This window comes from Macrotis lagotis, chromosome 8 (genome assembly GCF_037893015.1).
Source record: "Macrotis lagotis isolate mMagLag1 chromosome 8, bilby.v1.9.chrom.fasta, whole genome shotgun sequence".
In the NCBI taxonomy this organism is placed as follows: Eukaryota; Metazoa; Chordata; class Mammalia; order Peramelemorphia; family Peramelidae; genus Macrotis; species Macrotis lagotis.
Window position 1 is genome coordinate 111,431,569 of NC_133665.1, and position 21,518 is coordinate 111,453,086.

Sequence of the window (21,518 nt, forward strand, 5' to 3'; positions counted from 1 at the left end):
TTCAGACATCTTGAACTAGAAGTCTAGTAGATAACACAAGTTCAATATGTCCAAAACAGAATTCACTATCTTTCTCCTAAGCTTTCCTCTCCTTCCTACTTTTCCTATTACTGAAGAAACAACACCATCTTCCCAGTCTTTCAGGCTTGCAACCTAGAAGTCATTCTGGACTCTTCATTCTCTCCTAGCCACCATATCCAAGCTGTTGACAAGACCGGATGATCTATCTTTGCAATATCTCCTCTGACACAGTCACCACTCTAGGGCAAGTGCATTTGGCCTCATACCCAGACTATTGCAATACCTTGTTGATGGGTCAGCCTGCCTCCATTCAGTCACTAGAGTGCTCTTCCTAAAATTGCAGCTCCTACCATATCACTCCCCTAGTAAATAAACTCCAGAATTCCCTAGAGCCTGGAAAACCAAGTACAAAATCCTCTACTTGCTATTATTCCAAGACCTTCACAATCAACCCCCTCCTACCTTTAAAGTTTTTTTACACCTCACTCCTCAACACATACTCTTTAAGTCAGTGACATCGTCCTCCTGGTTGATTCATTAACAAGCTCTTCTATTTCTAGGCTTCAGGAGTTTTTTCTGGCTGACCCTCTCCCTGTAATACTCTCTATCCTCAACTCTGCCTCCTAATTTCCTCAACTTCCTTTAATTCCCCAATAAAATCCTACCATCTATACAAAGTCTTTTCCAATTTTCTTAATTTTAATGCCTCCTTTCAGTTAATTATTTCCTATTTAACCTGTATATAACTGCTTTGTATTTATTTGTTTGTTGTCTCATTAGGTTATATGCTCCTTCAGGGATTTATCTGTCTTTGCCTCTTTTTTTGTAGCTCCAGCTTAGCACAATACCTAACACAATTTGGGTTCTTAATAAATCTTTATTCATTGATATAATATTTCTCTTTAAAAATCATACTATTTTTGTAAGTCTAATTATCTTTAGAGTCAGAGACTATTTCCCCTGATAATACAAGCCATCAAATACTTATCTTGTCTCTTGTTTCCCCCAAATTATTCTTTTTGTATGCTTTACCTTAAGTGAGACTAATGAACCAAAATAAAGATGGAACTTATTAAACCAACTAGGGTCCACCATGAAAAAGTTTTGCAAACCTGTGGCATCATCTCTAAAACTGCTTCTTTTTAATAAGCACAGGATTCACACTAGCCATATCGATCCTGGCTGTGACATCAAATCTCTCTGGGGCAAAAGATTACATCAGTTACACTGATTTTATAGAGGATAATTTGATTAATATTCTAACTTTTGTACTGAAAAACCCAGAGACACCAGCTGGTTGAACTCTTTCATTTTACAAGAGGAAAGTGAAGTCCAGAAAGGAAGGAACTTGCAGAATGCCATACTTTTGAATTAGCAGTATTTTTTTAGTGAATTCTAGTTATTGTGACAAAAATTAAATGAATGATCCATCATATTAAGTTGGTTTCATTGGTAAATTTGTAGATCATATTATCTCCTATAAACAAGGACTTAGTTGTTATCTGTGTTCTAGAAGATTTATAGAGACCACAACTTAGCTTGAATATGCTCTGTGGGCTTGCTATAATTGCCATTAAACAGAAGAAAAGGTGCACATAAACAAAATGTACTTAATCAAAAAATAATCAGCTGACACAAATCAGCACTCTCATTAACAAGTTGCTATCCTGTCACACAAATGAATACTTGCATTTATTTCCTCTCTATAAGTTTCTGAAGCCCCAAATTTTAAAAAAACTAAGTGTCTATGCTTAGGTTGAGGCACCAAATCTAAATGAGCAGGATCTATTACCCAAGTTTGCAGATGAAGGAAAAAAAAGTATAAAAAAGAGTTTTTAACCAAGTCATAGAATCAATCAACAATATTTCCTGAATTTCTATTTTTAGCTTAATGATGATCTAATGCAAATAAATCTGTCACCATTATGCCTATAATTCCAGCTATTTATTGTTAAGATTGGGGCATCATCATATTCATTACATGCATGAATCTCATTTTCTATGCAAATGAAGTAATAAAAACCTGTCTCTTAAAAGCTTATTCATAATAAAATATGAAAATGAAATTCTAGGAAAACAAGAGTGGAAAGTCAGGAGGCCAGTGTTATAGTACTGATTTTGCCAATAATTAGCTTCTGTGACAATGGATAAGTAATTTCCCTTTTCTTTCTTTATGTACAAAATGAAGAGATTGGATAAGATCACTTCTAAGATTCTTTTCAGTTATAAATGTGAAGTAGCTAAAAAATTAGATGATAGCATCAGGATGCAAAAAAAGTAGTGACATGGTGGCCCTATAGTCAGGAGGACCTAAGCTCAAATCCAGTCGCAGACACATAACAATTGCCTAGCTGTGTGATCTTGGGTAAGCCACTTAAGCCCACTGTCTTGTAAAATAAAAACAAACTAAAAATTTTTTTTTTAAAAAGTAGTGACAGCACTCAATTTGGATCAATGTACAACATAGAAACAATGTAAAGACTGACAAATCGCTTTATGTAGGGGGTGGGGGGAGGGAAGTAAGATTAGGGGAAAAATTGTAAAACTCAAAAATAAATAAAATCTTTAATAAAAAAAAAGTGAAGCAGCTAGGTGGCACAGTGGATAGAGCACTGGCCTTGGAGTCAGGAGTACCTGGGTTCAAATCTGAGCTCAGACACTTGATAATTACCTAGCCGTGGCCTTGGGCAAGCCACTTAACCCCACTGCCTTGAAAAATCTAAAAAAAAAATAAAAAAATAAAAAAGTAGTGACAGGCTGCAGCATCTAGGTGAAACTAGAATGGATGAAATTCAATATAAAGGAAAAGTCTTATTATATTTGGGTTCAAAATATCCACTTCACAAACACAAGAGGAAAGAAGCATAGCTAGGCAGCAATTTGTCCAAAAGTAATCTGGAGCCTTTATGATGCATTAGCAGTGTGTTGAGAGTTGGGTGCTTCTATGAATAAGGAGGGGACAGTCCTATCTACAGGGCTGTGGTCAGTCCCAATTTAAAGTACGATATTTAGTACTTTGAAGAGTGTTCAAAAGAGGATGATGAAGAGCTTTAAGTCCATGTTTCATGAGGGTCACCTGAAGGTACTTGGGATATTTAGCTTGAAGGAAATGAAAAAAGACTTGGGGGGGGGGGGGCAAGACAGGCTTCTTTAAGTAGGAAAAGATGAATTGGCTTTATTTTGTTTGCTCCAAGGAACAAAACCAGGATCAGCAAGCAAAGACGGAAAATTTAGGTTTAATGTTACTGAAAAAAAATAATAATAAAATAAACAAAAGTGGAATGCGCTGTCAGGAGATAATGAATTCCTCATTGATGGAAGTCTTCAAGCACATGTTGGATGGCTGCTTATTAGGACTGTCACTCTTAGAAACAATGCTTCTTTTACTGCAAATTAAGATCACATTTTAGTGGGGATTTTTTCTGAGGCCTAAATTGGACTTGAAATTCCTTCCAAATCTAAAATTCTGCAATTCCATGAAGTCATTGTTTAATAAGATCCCTATTTGTTGCTATAATTTACTTACTTCAAAATTTATCTTTCAGGAATCCACTGAGAAATACTAAACAACTTGTCAATTTGGATTTCAGTTACTCCCAATGCTAAGAAATTTCTCTTTCTGATTTGTTACCAGAATCAAACCCTGGCTCCATGACAGCTCAGAGAAAGCCTGCTATTTATTTTACTTACCTTCTGTCAAAATCTGTTTCAGGAAGGATTGCTGGAAGAAACTCCATGTCAATTTAGCCTCTTTCCAATTAACAAAAGTCTACAGGAATAGAGAGACAAAGGGATTTAAAGTTTTAGTTTTATACAAAGTACTAACAGAGGGAGGTGTATCCTCCTTTAGGCTACAATCTACAAATTCTTAAATCCCACAAGAGCACACTTCCTTTTATCCCTGCCCCAATTCTTCAAGCCCTATTGAGAACACAGTAAATATTCAATAACTGCCAAAATGAATTGTGCCTATTATCAAATATAAATATGAACTCTTCCATCTTGGCAGCCTCCTTACAGGATGTCTATCAAAATATCCAGACATCGATGACCTTTGTAAAATTGCTTCACTTCTTTCAATAGATCCCAAGTGTAAATCACAGATACTTCATTCGATATAACATTCCCTACTACCAATAAATGGCAAATACTTTCTGATTTCCCTGAGTGTTGAACAGATGTAAGTCAACATTTTTTAAAGTTTTATTACTGCTTTTGTTTTTATATCACATTCATTTCTGAATTTATATCTACCCTTTATTCACAGAATTTTCCCCTGATAACAAAAAAATTTTAAAAACCAAACAGTTCCACCAAACTGGCACAATGACTGAAATGCCACTCCCATAGACAACAATAACATTGATCTCTATCTAATTTCAGTCTCCTTGAAATGAAAAAATACTTTACATGTGGGTCTAGATTTATTGAGCACAACATTAAAAGAACTTGAGTAACCTGGGTCTTTAATAAGAAGATCAAATGTCACCATCAAAGAAGGTCCCAAGACAGCCAGACAAACCCTGCACCTCTCTTTTGTATCCCCCAATTCCTTCTCCTTCCCATCTGAAAATATTTACCATACAACAGTCCTGTGCAGGTCTTTTAAAGAAGAATCAGTTCTAATAGCCTCACAGTAGTGAGTTATTCATGCACACAGAATTGGCTTGTTAGTAGGAATTAAGAGATTCCTAGTATGATTAATATAATTGAAACCTTACTGAATAGGCTCTTAAATGTGATAAAAGAAAACAGTCTGAAGGAAAAAATGAGGTCAAGAAGAACCTGTATTTTCTCACTGTTTCATGTGAAAATAAAAGAATTATAAGGCATTAGATAAGGTCTTGACTGTTTTCATATAAATAAAGTAGGTTTAAACTTAGGAAATACCTGTTCTCTCCAAGAAAGCTTTTACAACAGAATCCAATAACTTCTGAGAGTAAAATTCTATATATCTTTTAACTTTTTCAAGAAAAGGAAAAAAATAAGCACAAATTCCTTCCCTATTTTGCCCCAACTTCTAGAAAACAAAGATAAAAAGAGGATGGCAAAGGAAAAGCAGACTAGTTGAGGATAGCCTCACCAAAGCATCCTTCAGAAACCATCTGATTAGGACTACAATTATGCAAATGATGTCAAAGCAGTAAATAGCACCATTAAGTAAAGAGACACTCAAAGGAGGCTCCTTTCAAAAGATGGAAGAAAGGATTAGGAAATTGCTACTTTAGACTTGATTATGACCAATAATCCAAAAACAAAACAAAACAAACCAATAAAAAGAAAGAGTAGGTATTAAAAGAGATTTAAAAAATCTTATAGGAATAGTGTTAGGAAGGATAGTGAATTATGAGTTGAGATATGTGATATAAGTTAAACACTGCAAAAGAAGCTATTTAAAACTATGTCCACAGAAGGATAGGACACCTGCTCAAAGGAAGGGCAGATGAGAAGAGAGGATGAAAAAAGATGGGCAGAATGGGAAACTATTCAACTGTACTGTGCTTTTATTCTTCTCAATAATGACCTTCAGAATAGTAACAGCAGAACAAAAACTGTTAATAAGGCACTGAAACCCAAGAGGAGTAAGGAAATGGTCAGAGAGCACTTAATTACCTTCATTTTAAATATACATCATCTGGAATAAATAACTAAATCCCAGAGTATGGAAAAAATGTGCAGCTACTGAAAGAACTAGGGATCATAACAAACCCAAAGATGGAAATACCATTAACAGAGCACACATTAATTCCAGCAAAGAATATGACAAAGTCTTTAAGGAAATCCTTGTGGACAAGAGGAAGATGACAGTACAATTTCTCAAAACTGACTAATGAATATCAACTTGAAGAGACTTCTCTAACAGAGTAGCATAGATCTTTGTGCTTGACTACTTCCCATCCAACATTTTTATTCAATAACACAGATGAATAAACAGGTGGTGTGCTTATCAAATACACAAATGCCAGAAATATGGAAAGAATATAACAGTTTAAATGACAAAACTTGGGTTCTAAATGATTTTGACAGGCTGAAATCATGGGTTTGAAGTTAACAAAATGAAATATGATAGGGATTAAACATAAGGTCACTGAGATTCTTTTTTAAAAATTTGTATAAATAAAGAACAAAATAGGGGAGGTATAGCTAAATAGCAGTTTGTATGAAAAGATGTAGGGATTTTAGGGAACTGAAATCTCGGTCTGAGTCAGCAGTGAGTTACAATATCCACAAGAGCTGATGCCATCTTAGGCTTTGCAGATAGACAGATAGCTTCCACAATAAGAGAAAAGATGGCCTAATGTTGTTCTCTGTCCTTGTGAGACTAGATCTGGTGTTCTGTGGTTCACAGTTTAAAAGGAACATTGAGAAGAGGAAGCTAGATAATGATAAGTCCCAGGACCATGACATAGGTTGCTAAGCTGAAAAGTCCTTAGCTGGAGAAGACTGGAAGGGGCCTAAAAGGGGTCTTCAAGTACCTGAAGGACTATCATATAGGAGAGGGATGGATTTATTCCACTACCATTCAGAGAGAGAAAATAGCACTAAATGATAGAAATTATATGGAGGCATTTTGGGACTTAAGTTAATGAAAATTGTCCTGCAATTACTACTGTCTTAAACAAATATGGAATGGGCTACCTTAGGAAGTGGGAGGGCGAGGCCACACTAAGATGTGCAAACAGTTCTCTATCACTGGAGATCTTCAAGTAGAAACTCCAAGAATATCTCTTTCTGGGGATGGTTTAAGGAGGATTTGTGTTCTGGAGAGGGTTTGGACTAAATGACCTCTGAGATTCCTTCAAATTGGGAATTTTATGACTCAAAACTACAATTATTAACAGTTAAGTGAACTATGAAGCAGAGATTTGAACAGAAAGAGAATCTATTTTATTCTCAACCATCAATATCTAGAATCCCAAAGAGGAAGGAATTGTTCATATTTAACAAACATGTTAGTAGATACTTTCAGTGCCCCGATAGAAGATAGGCTTACCCTTCAATAAAGTAACATTATGGTCTTTCATTTGTCACTCTACAACCAATACAATCTATGCAGAAGTCAATGTAGAAATAGACTGACTTAATAAGAAGGTTAAACCAATTTGAGTTTCCTTCTCTCAAGAAAGGAACAATGCCTATGATTAAAATGAAGATGACAGGGGGTGGCTAGGTGGCACAGTGCATAGAGCACTGGCCCTGAAGTTTAGGAGTACCTGAGTTCAAATCCGGCCTCAGACACCCAGCTATGTGGCCTTGGGCAAGCTAACCCCATTTGCCTTACAAAAACTTAAAGATGACAGGTGAGCTTTGGTTATTTACCCCATTTACTGTGATGTGAGGTAACAGTTCCATCATTCTTGATATTGGAAGAGACTTCTTGGTTGATTCTTGGGAATTCATTAACTTCATGAAATGAATGGCATAGGAGAACACTAAAACAGTGGTATATAAAAGCTGGAAAAAAAAGAAAAGTTAATTTCACCAATTTAAACAAAATGTTTTTTCAAACTAAAATAAGATCAAGTTGCTGCACTTGATAAGTAACTTTAAATGCCAATCAAGAAATAAAACTATCATTGAATATTCTATTGAATCTTTCATCTCAAGATCATCGATCATACATTTTCATCCAGTTTTAACATTGATAAAATGATCACTTCAATGGAGAGCTGCTATGCCCACTAGGAAAAGAATAAAGCCAATGGTCCCCAGCACAGCAATGAGAAAGGTCCTAATTTTAGCTTAGCCAAATGACAAGAGTAGTTTTAGATGGAACATAATTTCCAGCATTATCTCTACTCAAAGTTTCAAGGTGATAAAAATAACATAAATCAGAATAGTGTTTGGATGGATAGTGTAGTAACACCACCCAAAAAGTACAGTGTAAGCATCCACAACTGTTCAATCCATGAGTGCCTCATTTAACTGATGCCTGGAAATTTTCTACTCTTATAGGAGTATTTTCCATAAATTCTAGAAATTTGTGGGATTTATGATTACAAAAAAGAGCCCTGCATCTACTTTATTTTATTCAGCAAAGAAGCTGCCAGCCATCTCTTCTCCTCTCCAGTTCATGACTGGCAGGATGGGATGAGGGCTGATAAGAAAGGTCCCTCCTCCCTTCATCCATCCTGAAGACAAAGACCAGCTCCAGAGGCCAGCCAGAAGGTGCTGGCAGGAGTGTTTGTTCTCAGGCAGGGTGAGAGGAAAGAAAAAAGGCTTTCACAAATGCTTACTTGTCCCATTTTCCCACTGAGAATAGAAACGAATGGCAGTTCTCAGAATAGGGGCACTATCTCCATTTCTTCCTTTCCAAAGGAAAACACCAGTGGTGCCCCTGACTTGATGGAGGAGAAATCCCAGCCAAAAAAAAAAAAAGAAAAAGAAAAACCCTCCCCCACAACAGGTTTTTCTGCTTCACCCTACCTTGACAAAAGAACCCCCGAATCTTAAAGACACAGAAGCCTGAATGTGGGAAAATTATTATAAAAAGAAAATGACTACTCTTCTATTATCTTAGAGACAGATGCAATTTTACTAAAAGCATCCTAAGGGTTCACAATGGCAGGCAGCAGATTCCCTTGGCTGAGAACCATAGAGAAATGGCCAAGGTTTATGAACACTTGAAATATAACGTATCTTAATTACTGTGTATTTTCCTATACATCTGCTACTAACAATTAGCTGAGGAAAGTAAGCTTGTATTACTGAAACAGGCAGGGGTGGGTGGAGCCAGTGGAGTCACTGTTAGGCCCAAGTGTGATGTTTCCTTCTGGATTTACAGAGGGACCTAGTAGAATCCCTGAAAGGAATTTTAAATGGGGAAGAAAGGAAAATCAGGAACCTGAGAAGGCTTCCTGTAAAGCAGTGAACTCAGAATGGGGTCTTATTTAACTGCCCAAGGGACTGGCACATAGCCTGGGTAAAGACTGAAACAAGCAAGAAGAATATGGTTCCCTAAAAATAGCTTTATAAGCCAGGGTGTGGTCCTGTTCAAGAGAGCTATTCAAGGAACTGCATCACAATTGTGAAAAACAGAAGTTAGTACTCAAGCATGACCAATCTAACTATAAACAAATATCTATTAAATGCAGGGCCTCAGGATAGGTCCAGTCTTTGCCCTCAGGTAGAAGTGCAAGTTGGGAAGTCAAGAGCTCATACACATTAAAAAGATAACAAATGAAATTATAAAGTAATAGATGGAAAGTATCAAAGGAGAGAGACAATTAAAGTACAGCTCAGAAAAGGCCAAAGTTAACTGAAGGTTGAGATGGTTAAATAGGCTTTGTAGAAAAGGTAGAACTTGAAGAAGGATGAAGAGAGGCAAGGAAGGAAGAGGGTCATCTTCTATGTCCCTTTTTCATGTCCATTCAATTCTTTCATTTTATCCTTACATTTGTTCTAGGTCAACTATGATCAAAAAATATTTTTCTGGGATTCAGAAGTAAGCTGCCACTTAATGAATTACAAGCAGTGATTCACATGCCAATGGATCTGACATCTAAAATGGTCAAAGGGCAGCTAAACATTATTTACCTATTAAAATAATCCCCCATTTATCTACTGCCTCATATACTTCAACCAAAACAACATACTGCCGATGGAGAATCAAACCAGATATTTAAGAGATTTGTACAAATAGGTCAAACAAATATCATTCTCCCAAAATGTTTTTGTTTTGGAAAATGTATTTTCTAGGGGTGGCTAGGTGCTTTCTGAATGAAACTCAATTCTCTTCCATTTTTGCCAATAAATATAGATGACATTGAAATAATCATTCAAAATGTTATAACGTTTTCTCATGTGCTGGTCAAAAACTTTCCAAATGTTTGTGCAGGAGTTTAAGAATTAAAATTAATAAAATCAGAAGATACGTTAATAGGGAAAAAATTCACGGCAAGCAGACAAAAATTTAGGTTAACTAATTAAAATTAGAGTTTTTAACTTGGAAGAAGTTCTACCTAATTCACAAGAACTTGTTCAAAACCCAAGAAAAAAAATATAAATTCAATCTCATTCTTTCTTCTCCACCAGCCTTATTGTTTTCAAAGGAGAAATCCACTATCAAAGATCGGTCTGGTACAGTTTCATCCAAGACTATCCACAAGTATTATCCATAAGGGCAAACTCGTTTCAGTCCTTGCAGGTTATGTGCCAATTCCTTTAGGGTTCAAATAAGAACTGATTCTGGGTTCACTGTTTGCAGGAAGCCTTCTTAGGGTTCCTTTTCCTTTCTCCTCTATTTAAAATTCCTAAATAGGACAGGTTTACAGAACATAACAGATTACCAAGAAGCACCTGGAGTCCTTATGCTTCCATTAGCATAAAGGTGACAACCAGAGATGAAATAGTAAGAAAACTAACAGTCGAGCATTTCTGGGAGCCTTCTTTTCTGATATTCTTGGTACACAGGCTATTTATTTAAATCAAATAAGAGAATGAATGACATAGAGAGAAAAAGAGAGAATTTTTATGGCTATTATGTAAAAAACTAAAAAAGCTATGAACTTTACCTGGGCTAAAGAAAAGATGTAAAGTCCCCAGTGAGGTAACCACACGACTAAAACAGCTGTCAGAATACATTTGAGGATTACTGAAAGACTTTCAGCAATCACCTGCAAAGACATTTTAAAAAAATTAACTTTAGCCTAAAATAGACAAGGACATCTAGAAAAATCTGAGAAGCCCACTCAAGCTTCTTATATGCCTATTTACAATATTACTTTGCTTATTAAACCTGTTCTTTATAAATTGCAATAGTAAAAATCAATTTCGGTGTAGCCCTTTACTAAGACATCAATAAGTGGAATCCAACTTACTAATATCTTTTTTCCTAACTTCATTTAAGTAAAGGATTAGAAAAACCCCTCTTTCCCCAAAGTAATCTTTTCACCTCTTTTTAACATTTTGTTCATACAGTCATAGTAGACCATATACTAACCTTAAGCCTAACCAACATATGTGTTTGTGCCAAGACCCAGAAAGGTTCTCCTAAGAGTTCAACCAGTGCAGAGAGTCCAAATGCTGCCACTCCAACTCCATAATTGGGTACTACATTAGGATCAGGCACTTCAAGGATCTGGGACCAGATCCAACCCAGGAACAAGGACCAAAACAAACCCAAAGGAACTCTAAAAGAAAATTTAAACATCTGCATTACAAAAATTCAGTAGTATCATAAACATACAAATTTAAAAATAAATATAATCTATACAAGAAAATTCAACTATATTAACTCATTTTATTAGCTTCTCAAGATATACTTGAAAATTAAAAATACAAGAAAAATTTAGGATCTATGATCTTACAGAATATATGGAATGACAGAAAGCACTATGAGTAACAAAATCTTAGGAAGTCAAAAAAAATACAATGCATTAAAGCTATCAAATTAGTTATTCAGTAGGTCTCTCCTTTCTCCCAGGGCAGTTAGGTGGTGCAGTGGTTAAAGCACTGGCCTTGTTCAAAACCTCAGACACTTTACACTTACTAGCTGTGTGACCTTGGGCAAGTCACTTAACCCTGACTGGCTCAAATCCAGAGCCATCTCCAGTCATATCTGGCCATTGGATCCAGATGGCTCTGGAGGAGAAAGTAGGACTGGTGACTTAGCACAGCACCCCCCTCACTGAAATCTAATTCATGTGTTTATCATGGCATCACCAACCTGATATCATGGTCTTCTTCTAAAGGACTAATGGGGATCTGGATTCAGCCATTTAATACTTACTTTGCTGTGTGACCTTGGGCAAGTCACTTAACCCTATTGCCTTGAAAACCCTTCACCCCCCCAAAAAAAAAGAGGGAATGAAGGACAAACAACAACAACCCAGCCTCTTTCTGCCACAACCTGATGCTCTGAGAAACCACATGTGAAAACTAAATTCAGAAATAACCTAGTTTTAATTAGGCAGGAGTGACTACTTAATTAGTTTTCTCAAACAATTAGATACCTCCTTTGATTAAGCTCTCTTTTCTCTACTAAACCACAACTTACGTCAGCCATAAGAGATTGATAGTCTGGCTCCAATTTCGATTTGTACTCCCACTCAGACATGCCCTTCGGAATGCCTCTCTTGCTAAGAAGATGATGGTTGAATAAAGCAATGTTAACCTGAAGAAGAAAAATAGGGCAGCATGATCATGCTTGTTTCTTCACAATATAAATTCCTAGGACTTTGTCAGTACCATGACAAAATAAGATTTTGTTACAATTTGTGAAGTATAAAGGGGAAGACAGTATGTTATCACCAATATTTTCCCCAAGGCCACATCCAGGTGTGTATCAAGACAACATATATACATAAGAGTTTGTGTACACTTCTATAGGTCATGGTCAGCTAGCTTAAGACTCAAGGGAAGTACAGGGCCATTCAACAGACTGCAGACCTCATGGTTATGCCACTGCTTCTCCTGAAAACAAGGGTGTACTTGTTATTTTAGTTAGTAGAGCGACTATAGAATCTGAGTAACTCCCTGGACAGGTTTTCAAATTATCAACTAGAATGAGATTAGTACAATTCAATTCAGTGGCAAAATTTGTTGAGTTTAAGATTAAACTAAGTCTCTGCCTACATTCAAAGTACTTTTGGTTTCCTTTTGCCTAATAGAGGAGCAGTACTCTTCAGAAGGATGCTATTTTTTAGCAAATCAAGGGAAAATTATGCTATAGTAACAAAAGTTGAGACAGTGACTCTAAAAACTAATTTATTACAATTGTTCCTCAGTTACTCACTGTAATTATCCAAAAGAGGTGAAAGACTAGCTTGTTTGTTCTATGATTAAACAAATCACTACCCTTTCCCATTGCAGGAATCATTCCTCATGGGACTTCTTCCATTGGTGTCAGGAGGATACATATTTATATTGAATCATCCTCCTTCCCTCCACAAATTCCCCATGGAGCTCTGAAAGCATGCAAAACAGAACAGCTGGCAGGAAAAACAATCCATGTGTCCATTCAAACTAAAATCAATTATTTTCCCAGATACTCCACAGCATAGTTTTTCCTTAAAACAACAGTAAAGCAAATAAACAAAAACTACAAAAATACCACTACAATATAAGAAATGACAAAGGGAGGTACATACACTGCTCCTGAAATAAGATGACAGGCTGTTTATAAAGTCTTGTGGGGGGGGGACGGACTAGAGACACTGGGTATGGACAATGCAATGGTATATCTCTATTTACCTTACATTTACTATTCCAATTATTTCTTTTGAAAGAAATCGAAGTGTAAAGGCATTCAAACCAAAGGTAATCAAACGAAACAACACCTACAAAAGAAAGAAATGTCAGAATAGAATCTTAATAACACTGAAATTGCTGTCATGTGAACAAAGATATAATCTCATTAAAATCATATAAATAAGACCTATTTATATACTATTGTAACTGGATTTTTATTTTCTTAAAAACATCCCTAGCTGAGGTATGAAAAGTGACCTGGAAAGTATTTTATAGCATTCTCAAAGTAGAGAAAAGTCCATCATAGGGTTATTAAAATGGTTATTTTCAGGTAAAAAAGGAAGGTAAAGAAGAAAAACCTAGTTCCGGAACCATATTGGCATTCCCTCTAACTGAAAAAGTATATTCTCTTTATAAATACAGTACTTGAGATAGAGATGGATTCAGTCAACTCAGTACAAGAAACGTAGAAATCACTGGGATGGCGTTGCTAAAGTTTCATTTAAAAAGTCTAATGAGTCACAAAAATATGTTTTTACTTCAAAATGCCCATTTATAAAAATAGGAATTTGAATTATCTTGTTCTATCTCAATGCTTGGCATTGATTGAACTCAGTTCATTCTTAAGGTGAAATACAGCAAATGCTCTGAAAATCTTAGGAGAAAGGTATGACAATTAAGGCAAAATAACATAACATCACTGCACACAACTGCTTAAAAGCCTTTAAGGAAAAAATAGGTGTTGATCCAGCAATACCACTTCTGGGTCTATACCCTGAAGAGATGATGAAAAAGGGTAAAAACATCACTTGTACAAAAATATTTATAGCAGCCCTGTTTGTGGTGGCAAAGAATTGGAAATCAAGTAAATGTCCTTCAACTGGGGAATGGCTTAGCAAACTGTGGCATATGTATGTCATGGAACACTATTGTTCTATTAGAAACCAGGAGGGATGGGAATTCAGGGAAGCCTGGAGGGATTTGCATGAACTGATGCTGAGTAAGATGAGCAGAACCAGAAAAACACTGTACACCCTAAATAATAGCAACATGGGGGTGATGATCAACCTTGATGGAATTGCTCATTCCATCAGTGCAACAACCAGGGACAATTTTGGGCTGTCTGCAATGGAGAATACCATCTGTATACAGATAAAGAACTGTGGAGTTTGAACAAAGTTCAAGCACTATTCCCTTTAATTTAGGAAAAAAACCTGATATCTTATTGTCTGATCTTGTTATCTCTTATACTTTTAAGTTTCTTCCTTAAGAATATGATTTCTCTCTCATCATACTCAATTTGGATCAATGTACAACATGGAAACAATGTGAAGACTGACAAAGTGCTTTCTGTGGGGGGGTAGGGGGAGGGAAGTAAGATTGGGGGAAAAATTGTAAAACTCAAGATAAAATCTTTAATTAAAAAAAAGAAAAGAAAAAATAGGTGTCTGAGGATATTGTAAAAAGCATTGGGAAAGGCAAAAAGTCATAGTTGATAGAGCTGATTCTGGGCTAGGAAGACCTGGCTCAGTTCCTAACTCTAACACATCAATCACAAATCACAAAGCCTAGCTAAATAAACAAACAAACAAATAAATGAACTGAGTTCAATGTAATAGCTTTTTCACTCTATTTCCTTTTCAATAAATCACTTATCTCTGTGCTTCAGTTCCCTTAATTATAAAATAGAGCAAATAACTGCTTGGATTCTTTTCCTGGGTTATTATTCAGGATCAATAATGAATGTTTATCCTTCATTTTTGAAGGTCATAACATTAGGGAGGTGATGTCATGATAAGCACATAAATTAGATTTGAGTGAGGGGGCACTGTGCTAAGTCACCAGCCTCACTTTCTCCTCCAGAGTCATCTGGGTCCAGTGGCCAGATATAGATCAGGACTGACTGAAGATGGCCCTGGATGCTAGGAAATCAGGGTTAAGTGACTTGCCCAAGGTCACTCAGCTAGTAAATGGCAGTTGTCTAATGATGGATTTCAACTCCCTTCCTCTTGATTCCAAGGCCAGTGCTCTATCCACTGTGCCACAGATGTGGAAACTATTTGTACAAGTTAAAAAAACTTTATCAATGAAAAGTGTTACTGTCTTCCCCATTTCTCCCCATTCCCAACCAATGAAAGTACAAGTAGGTTCAAATTAAATACTTGTAGAATTGTAGGTTTAAATATAAAGCTACTTGCAATGTTTCCATACGTGCAGTGGAAAAATCATACAAGACTGAGTAGGGTATTTTAACATTGCTAAATATTACAATCCTATCCCCAAAGTCAAATAAGATTTTCTTGGTAATGCAAGGTTTAGCTAAGTAACTTGTGAACACAAAGAAAGCAAGAGACATCATTGCACCATTTTACAGATCTAGATGCACTAGAAGGAAAAATGATATCTTCACCCTATTACTGATAGATGCGACCTTGTTCTATTTGTTCCCTGATAGTGTCTTTTAAATATTTACTAGGTGGTGCAGTGGATAGAGCACTGGCCCTGGAGTCGGGCATACCTGAGTTCAAATCCGGCCTCAGACACTTAATAATGACCTAGCTGTGTGGTCTTGGGCAAACCACTTAACCCCATTGCCTTGCAAAAAAGCCTAAAATAAATAAATAAATATTTATTTTATGCCTCTCAATCTAAGTAGTGAAATGTTTATCAATTAACTATTGCCATAAAACATGCCCATAGTGTACTCTATAAAAAACTTATGTAAGCTAAGATGATTAAATTCATATTCATATAGAATGTTCATATGAATGCAGAATATTAAAATTAATATTAATACAGAAATGGAATGGGAAAGGAAGGCCGAAAAGGTAGCTGGTGCAGTTGAACTAGTACTGGATCTAGTTCTGCCACCTTGAGGGCAAATCATCCTCCGGCCTTTTTTGAAGGTGTAGGACAAGGTGATTTCTAAGGTCCTTTCTGGCTCTAAAACCTATGATAAAAACAAGGAAATACAAGGAACATGGTTTATGCAATTCTTTATGTGCTTAGGAATACGTGAGATGGTCCACCTTATAATTTTCACCTTCTTTTCATCTACCTGAATTGCCCAATTTCAAAACCTCTCAGAATCCTTTTATGTATCTACGGTGCTTATTTTAATACATTGTCCCATTTGATTTTCACAACCATTTCTTGATCAGGATAGAGTGATGTCAAAAAAAAAAAAGAAAAAAGAAAATAAAAGATCAAGTCCCTTAAAACTTCAATCTACATTTCTTTATCATTTTAAAAGGAGAATAATGCTTTAGTGGCCCAGACCTTCCAAGGTTCTTGTAGGATCAAATGAGAAGTCTACATAAAGTGCTTGGAGGCCTCTGTCAAGGCTCGACTCTTATTGTTTCCATGGGGTTTCCCAGGCGCCTCCTGGGTCCAAGGCTCCCCCCAGCTCACGAAAACGCCTCATTATAGCACCTAACCTTGGCGGGCACCTCCTCGCCAGCCGCCGGGCCCAGCCTTTCACGAGCGTTGTCTCATTTGCTCCTCACTACAACCTTGGGAGGTGGGAGCCATCATGAACCCCGATTTCCAGACGGGGAAGGAACCAGGCAGCGGCGAAGTGCCTTGCGCTCCTCTGGTTGAATTTGAATTCGGCTCTTCCTGGCGCTTGCAACTCCGGCTGCCCCAAGAGAGGGGGACCGGGGTCCCAAGTGAGGGAGGGGCTTGTTTCGTGAGTGGAGCCCCGGGGGTCCCAGCAGCGGGAGGGCGAGGGGCGCGGCGCGCCGTACCTGCAGCAGGAGCCCCGAGGAGGCGAGCCTGGTGGCCTGGCTCAGCACCTCCGGCCCGGCCCGAGGCGGCAAGCCCGCGCCGCGCATCCCCCACCGCGGAGGTCCCGGGAAACGCCGTGCGCCGCCGGCGCCCCTCCCGTCTTCCGTCGCGCGGAGATGGCGTCACGAGGCGGTCGGCCCGCTGATTGGTAGAGAGAGAGGAGGGCGGGTCCCAGGAATCCTCAGGGCGCTTGCGCGGGTTTTCTCCGCGGTAAAAGGGCGCTCATGCAAGTGGGGAGCAGCTGCGAGCCTGAGGGTTCCCCGAGCCCCGTAGACTACAAGTAGCAGAGCAGGGATGTGAAGCCGGGGCCTCTGCCTCCCTTCGCCTTCACTCCTCCTGGCAAGGCCGCCAGGCCAGGAGTCCTGCCTGGCGGAGGGTCTCCCAGCGCCGGTAGCCACCTTTTTTGCAACTTAAGTGTTAGAGCCCCGGCCCTGGAGTCAGGAGTTACCTGAGTTCGAATGCGACCTCAAACACTTAATAATTACTTAGCTGTGTGGCCTTGGCCAAGCCACTTAACCCCATTGCCTTGCAAAAAAAAAAATGCAATCAGTCTCTCAGATTGTGATAATCCTGGACCTGAGAATCATGATGCAAGGCAGATTGGATCCAGATCGTCTTCATAGAGAAGGCACTGAAAATGTAAGATTTTATACATTCTTATCCTATCCAGCTCTTGTTCATACTGGAAAACTACCTTAGTTAGGGAAGCCTTTCAAGGGGTTGGGGGCCATCCTCTAGATCCTTGAACATTGTGGGAAAACGAGTTGACCATGACTACATACTTAATTACACAAGCAGCTTACCTCCTTTTCTATTTACCTTACCTTAAAAACATCCTTATGTTGTTCCTCTGGCATACAATGAACAGAGTCCAGAACTGAAGCCCAGGATAAGATGAGCTTCTAGAATGTTGCTCGCTAGTCTTAATGACCCTAGCTTCTCCATGAAATGATGGCTCAGCTTTTTAACATTATAGTCTTCTATTAAATATGACTATTGTCATAGAATACCACAGTTTATGAGGAATTAAAATTAAGGGTCAAGTCAGTGAAGATACACATAGCAGGCATGAATAAGTTACAACACGATACCAAAGAAGATTTGGCACAAGAGAAGTGGCTGTCCTGATATCCATGAAGTACCGAGAGAACTAGAGGGAGACCTTCAATCTGTTGGGTAGGTCTTACATAAATGATTTGTAAAGAAGGTAACAAGAGTTGCACTAGTTAAAGTATATACGGGTTGCCCTCTGAATCAATGGAATAGGCACTGTGGTGAAGATCACAGATCCATGATAAAAAAAAAAAATCTGTGTTTAAGCTCTATGTAGCAGAAGGAGCAGTGGGCTAAAAGATCATTTGGGATACTTCTTTATAGCCCCACTACATTGTTCAGCACTGGTTTGAGCACAGAGTAGACTGATTGGAAAATTTGAGGTTGCAGCAGCAAGGAGAAGCCTACAGCCCCAACCCCCACTAAAATTTAGTTACGGCTAAGTTGCCTTTTCTCCCTTTGTTCAGATTCATTCATTCATTCAACAAACATTCAGTTCCTACTGTGTGCAAATCACTTATAATAGGCTGTAGAGAAAGCAAAAAAGTTTCAATAAAACATCTTATCTTACTTTGATTAATTTAACAGCCTGAATGTGCATATTAATGTACTGTTAATGATGAAGTGAATTGATCCAGCCATTCTGGAAAGCAATTTGGAACTATGCCTCAAAAGTCATTAAACTGCATACCTGTTGATCCAAGTGATTCAAAGTGATCCATTTTTTTGTAATGATAAAGAACAGAAAACTAAGGAGTTATTAGGCAACTAAGGAATGACTAAACAAATTAGGGTATATCTTAAGGAATACCATAATGTCAAATGAATTGATGAAAAGAGCAGTTTTAAAGAAACCTAGAATGATTTGTATGAACTGATTCAGAGTGAAATGAGCAAAACCAAAACAATTTATATAATAATAATACTGCAAAGATAAACAACTTTGAACAATATAGTGACCATGCCAGAGAACTGATGAAGAGTGCTACTCATCTTCTGACAGAGAGGTGATGGTCTCAAGACTCAAATTTTTGGATATGGTCAATATGGTAATTTGTTTCGTTTGACTGTGCATATATGTATGTAAAAATATCTATCTATATATGTATATAAATATATATATTCAAATTTTTTAATCAAGGTTTTGTTTTGTTTTTTCCAATGGAGGAGTGAGATAAATGGGACAAAAAATAAATGCATGTTAATGGAAATCAAAAGTTGAAAACATTGTGCAGCTTGGTAAGTTATAAATGCAGATAATTATAATATACTTTGACCTATAAATGTATTAGAAAGATGAAAATGGATATTTTTATGTAGTCTTTCTGTTGAGACTAAGTTCATTCTAGCTTTCCATGCTGATTATTCCTCCTTCCATGATTATTCCTCCTTCCATATACTGCATTCCAGCCAAACTGGACTCTTGGTTGTTCCTATAAATGACACTGTATCTACCATAGCCACCCTCTAGCACAGCCTGTTCTTGTTTACCTCTGACTCTGACAGATAACTAAGGAATATTGATTGCTCATATTTGGACTGAAGAAATATAATAAAAATGAAGATACTACCTAAATTAATTTCTAGATTCGACTACCAAGGAGTTAATTTGTAGTTACATAAAATAATAAAATTCATTTGGAGGAACAAAAGATCTAAAATCACAAGAGAAATAAAATAATTTTCTTAAAGTAAGAATGAAGGGAAAAACACTTCTAGATTTCAAACTATTTTGTAAAGCAGTAATCAAAAGCTATTTGACAGTTTAAAAAAAAGTCAAAAAGTAGATTAGAAATAGACCAGGAAAGCAAGAATTTGAAACAATCTTAACTCAGTAACCCAGGATATGATAAATTCAAGAACATAAGCTATTTGTAGAATGATTTCCTATTTGATAAGAATTGTTGGAAAAAACAGGAAGGCAGTTTGGCAAAAAATTATAGACCAACACCTTACAAAATGTACTACAATAGATTCGAAATGGTTACTTGACCTAGATATAAAAGGTCACATAGTAGAAAAATTGAAGAAAAATAGAAGGAGGTTCCTTTCACTATTATGAATAGAATTCTTTCCTAAACAAAAACTAGAGGAGCTCAGGAAAGATAAAGTGGGCCATTTCAATTACATGACATCAAAAAGCTTTTGCATGAGCAAAATTAATGAGGTTAGGGAGAGGGAAAGTTGCAACTGGGAAAAGAAAATCCTTCTATCAAATATCTCTGATAAAGGTCTGATATCCAAGGATATAAGTAATTTTCATAAATAGAAAACTGTCATTACTATGGATCTACAGTTAAGTGATCAAAAGATATGAACAGTTTGAAAAAGAAAAATTACAAACTATTAACAACTATATGAATGATTTCTCCAAATCATTCATGTTAAGGAAAATTAACATTAAATCAACTGAGGTTTTATCTTATTCCTAGAAGTTAGGCAGAAATGACAAAAAGATGGGAATAATCAATGTTGACAGGGTATGTTCATACACTGTTGATGAGATAAATTGTTCTGGATTTCAATTTAGAAATATGCAAAAAAGTGACTAAACTTCATAACCTTTGACTCAGAGATTCCACTGGTGGGAAAATACTCCAAGAGGACCTAATATATATAAATGTCCCATTTACTATATACCAAAAATTTAAAGCAGAATTTTTTTCAGGTAGCAAAGAACTGGAAATAAAGTAGCTGTCCATCAATAGAAAAACTGCTATACAAATTGAGCTGTATGATTGTATTATTAGGAAATTACTGTGACATAAGCAACAGTGAGTATAAGGAATTCATAGAAATATAGGAAGTGTTAACAAGAATTGCTAGAAATAAGTTGAGTCAATAAATCAATAAGTTCAATAATACCAATAAAAACAATAATATGCAACTGAATACGGTGTTATTATATTGATTAGTCTTCACCTTTAAGAAAGGGTGGGACTCCAAATCCTGTCTCAGACACTTAATAATTACCTAGCTGTGTGGCCTTGGGCAAGCCACTTAACTCCATTTGCCTTGCAAAAAACCTTAAAAAAAAAAAAAGGGTGGGACTTCCGACCAAGATGGTGGAGAGAAGACAGGCACAGTTCTAAAGTCTCCTGATCTTTCCCCTTCTATGATATGAAACAAACTTCTTAACAGAAATCCGACCCACAAAACCCAGAAAGAAAAGCCAGGAGAAAGAACAACCACCTCAGGATTTGTCTTGGGCAAGTCCAGGCGGGTGAGTCTGGGCACAGAGGGTGGATCAGCCCCGGATCAGCCAGATTAGCAGCTGAAGTGGAACCGGGAGTCTGAGGGCCCGAGAGCCGGACCTGCTGGATCAGCGGTGGGGCTAGACGGCGGGGGCTGGAGCCAACTAGGGAACTGAGGCACTGGTGGGGCTGTCCCTCAGGAGCTTGCCGACAGGGCTGGGGGGAGAGTGCTGGTGCAGGAGAGCTGCAGACCCCATCCCTGGGCTCCTCTGG

General features: G+C 37.3%; 1 protein-coding gene across 1 annotated transcript in view; it reads right to left on the minus strand.

Annotated features, from left to right (window-relative positions):
• Positions 1-17,079, minus strand: part of RFT1 (RFT1 glycolipid translocator homolog) — a 50,575-nt gene extending 33,496 nt beyond the window's left edge. The window contains exons 1-7 of the mRNA XM_074198216.1: positions 16,959-17,079; positions 13,216-13,301; positions 12,020-12,136; positions 10,964-11,153; positions 10,536-10,637; positions 7,342-7,476; positions 3,712-3,790 (exon numbers count right to left, since the gene is read on the minus strand). Of these exons, the coding sequence (XP_074054317.1) occupies positions 3,712-3,790; positions 7,342-7,476; positions 10,536-10,637; positions 10,964-11,153; positions 12,020-12,136; positions 13,216-13,301; positions 16,959-17,045 (796 nt within the window). The 5' untranslated portion in view covers positions 17,046-17,079. The remainder of the gene's footprint in view (positions 1-3,711; positions 3,791-7,341; positions 7,477-10,535; positions 10,638-10,963; positions 11,154-12,019; positions 12,137-13,215; positions 13,302-16,958) is intronic.
• Between the last annotated feature and the right edge of the window lie 4,439 nt (positions 17,080-21,518).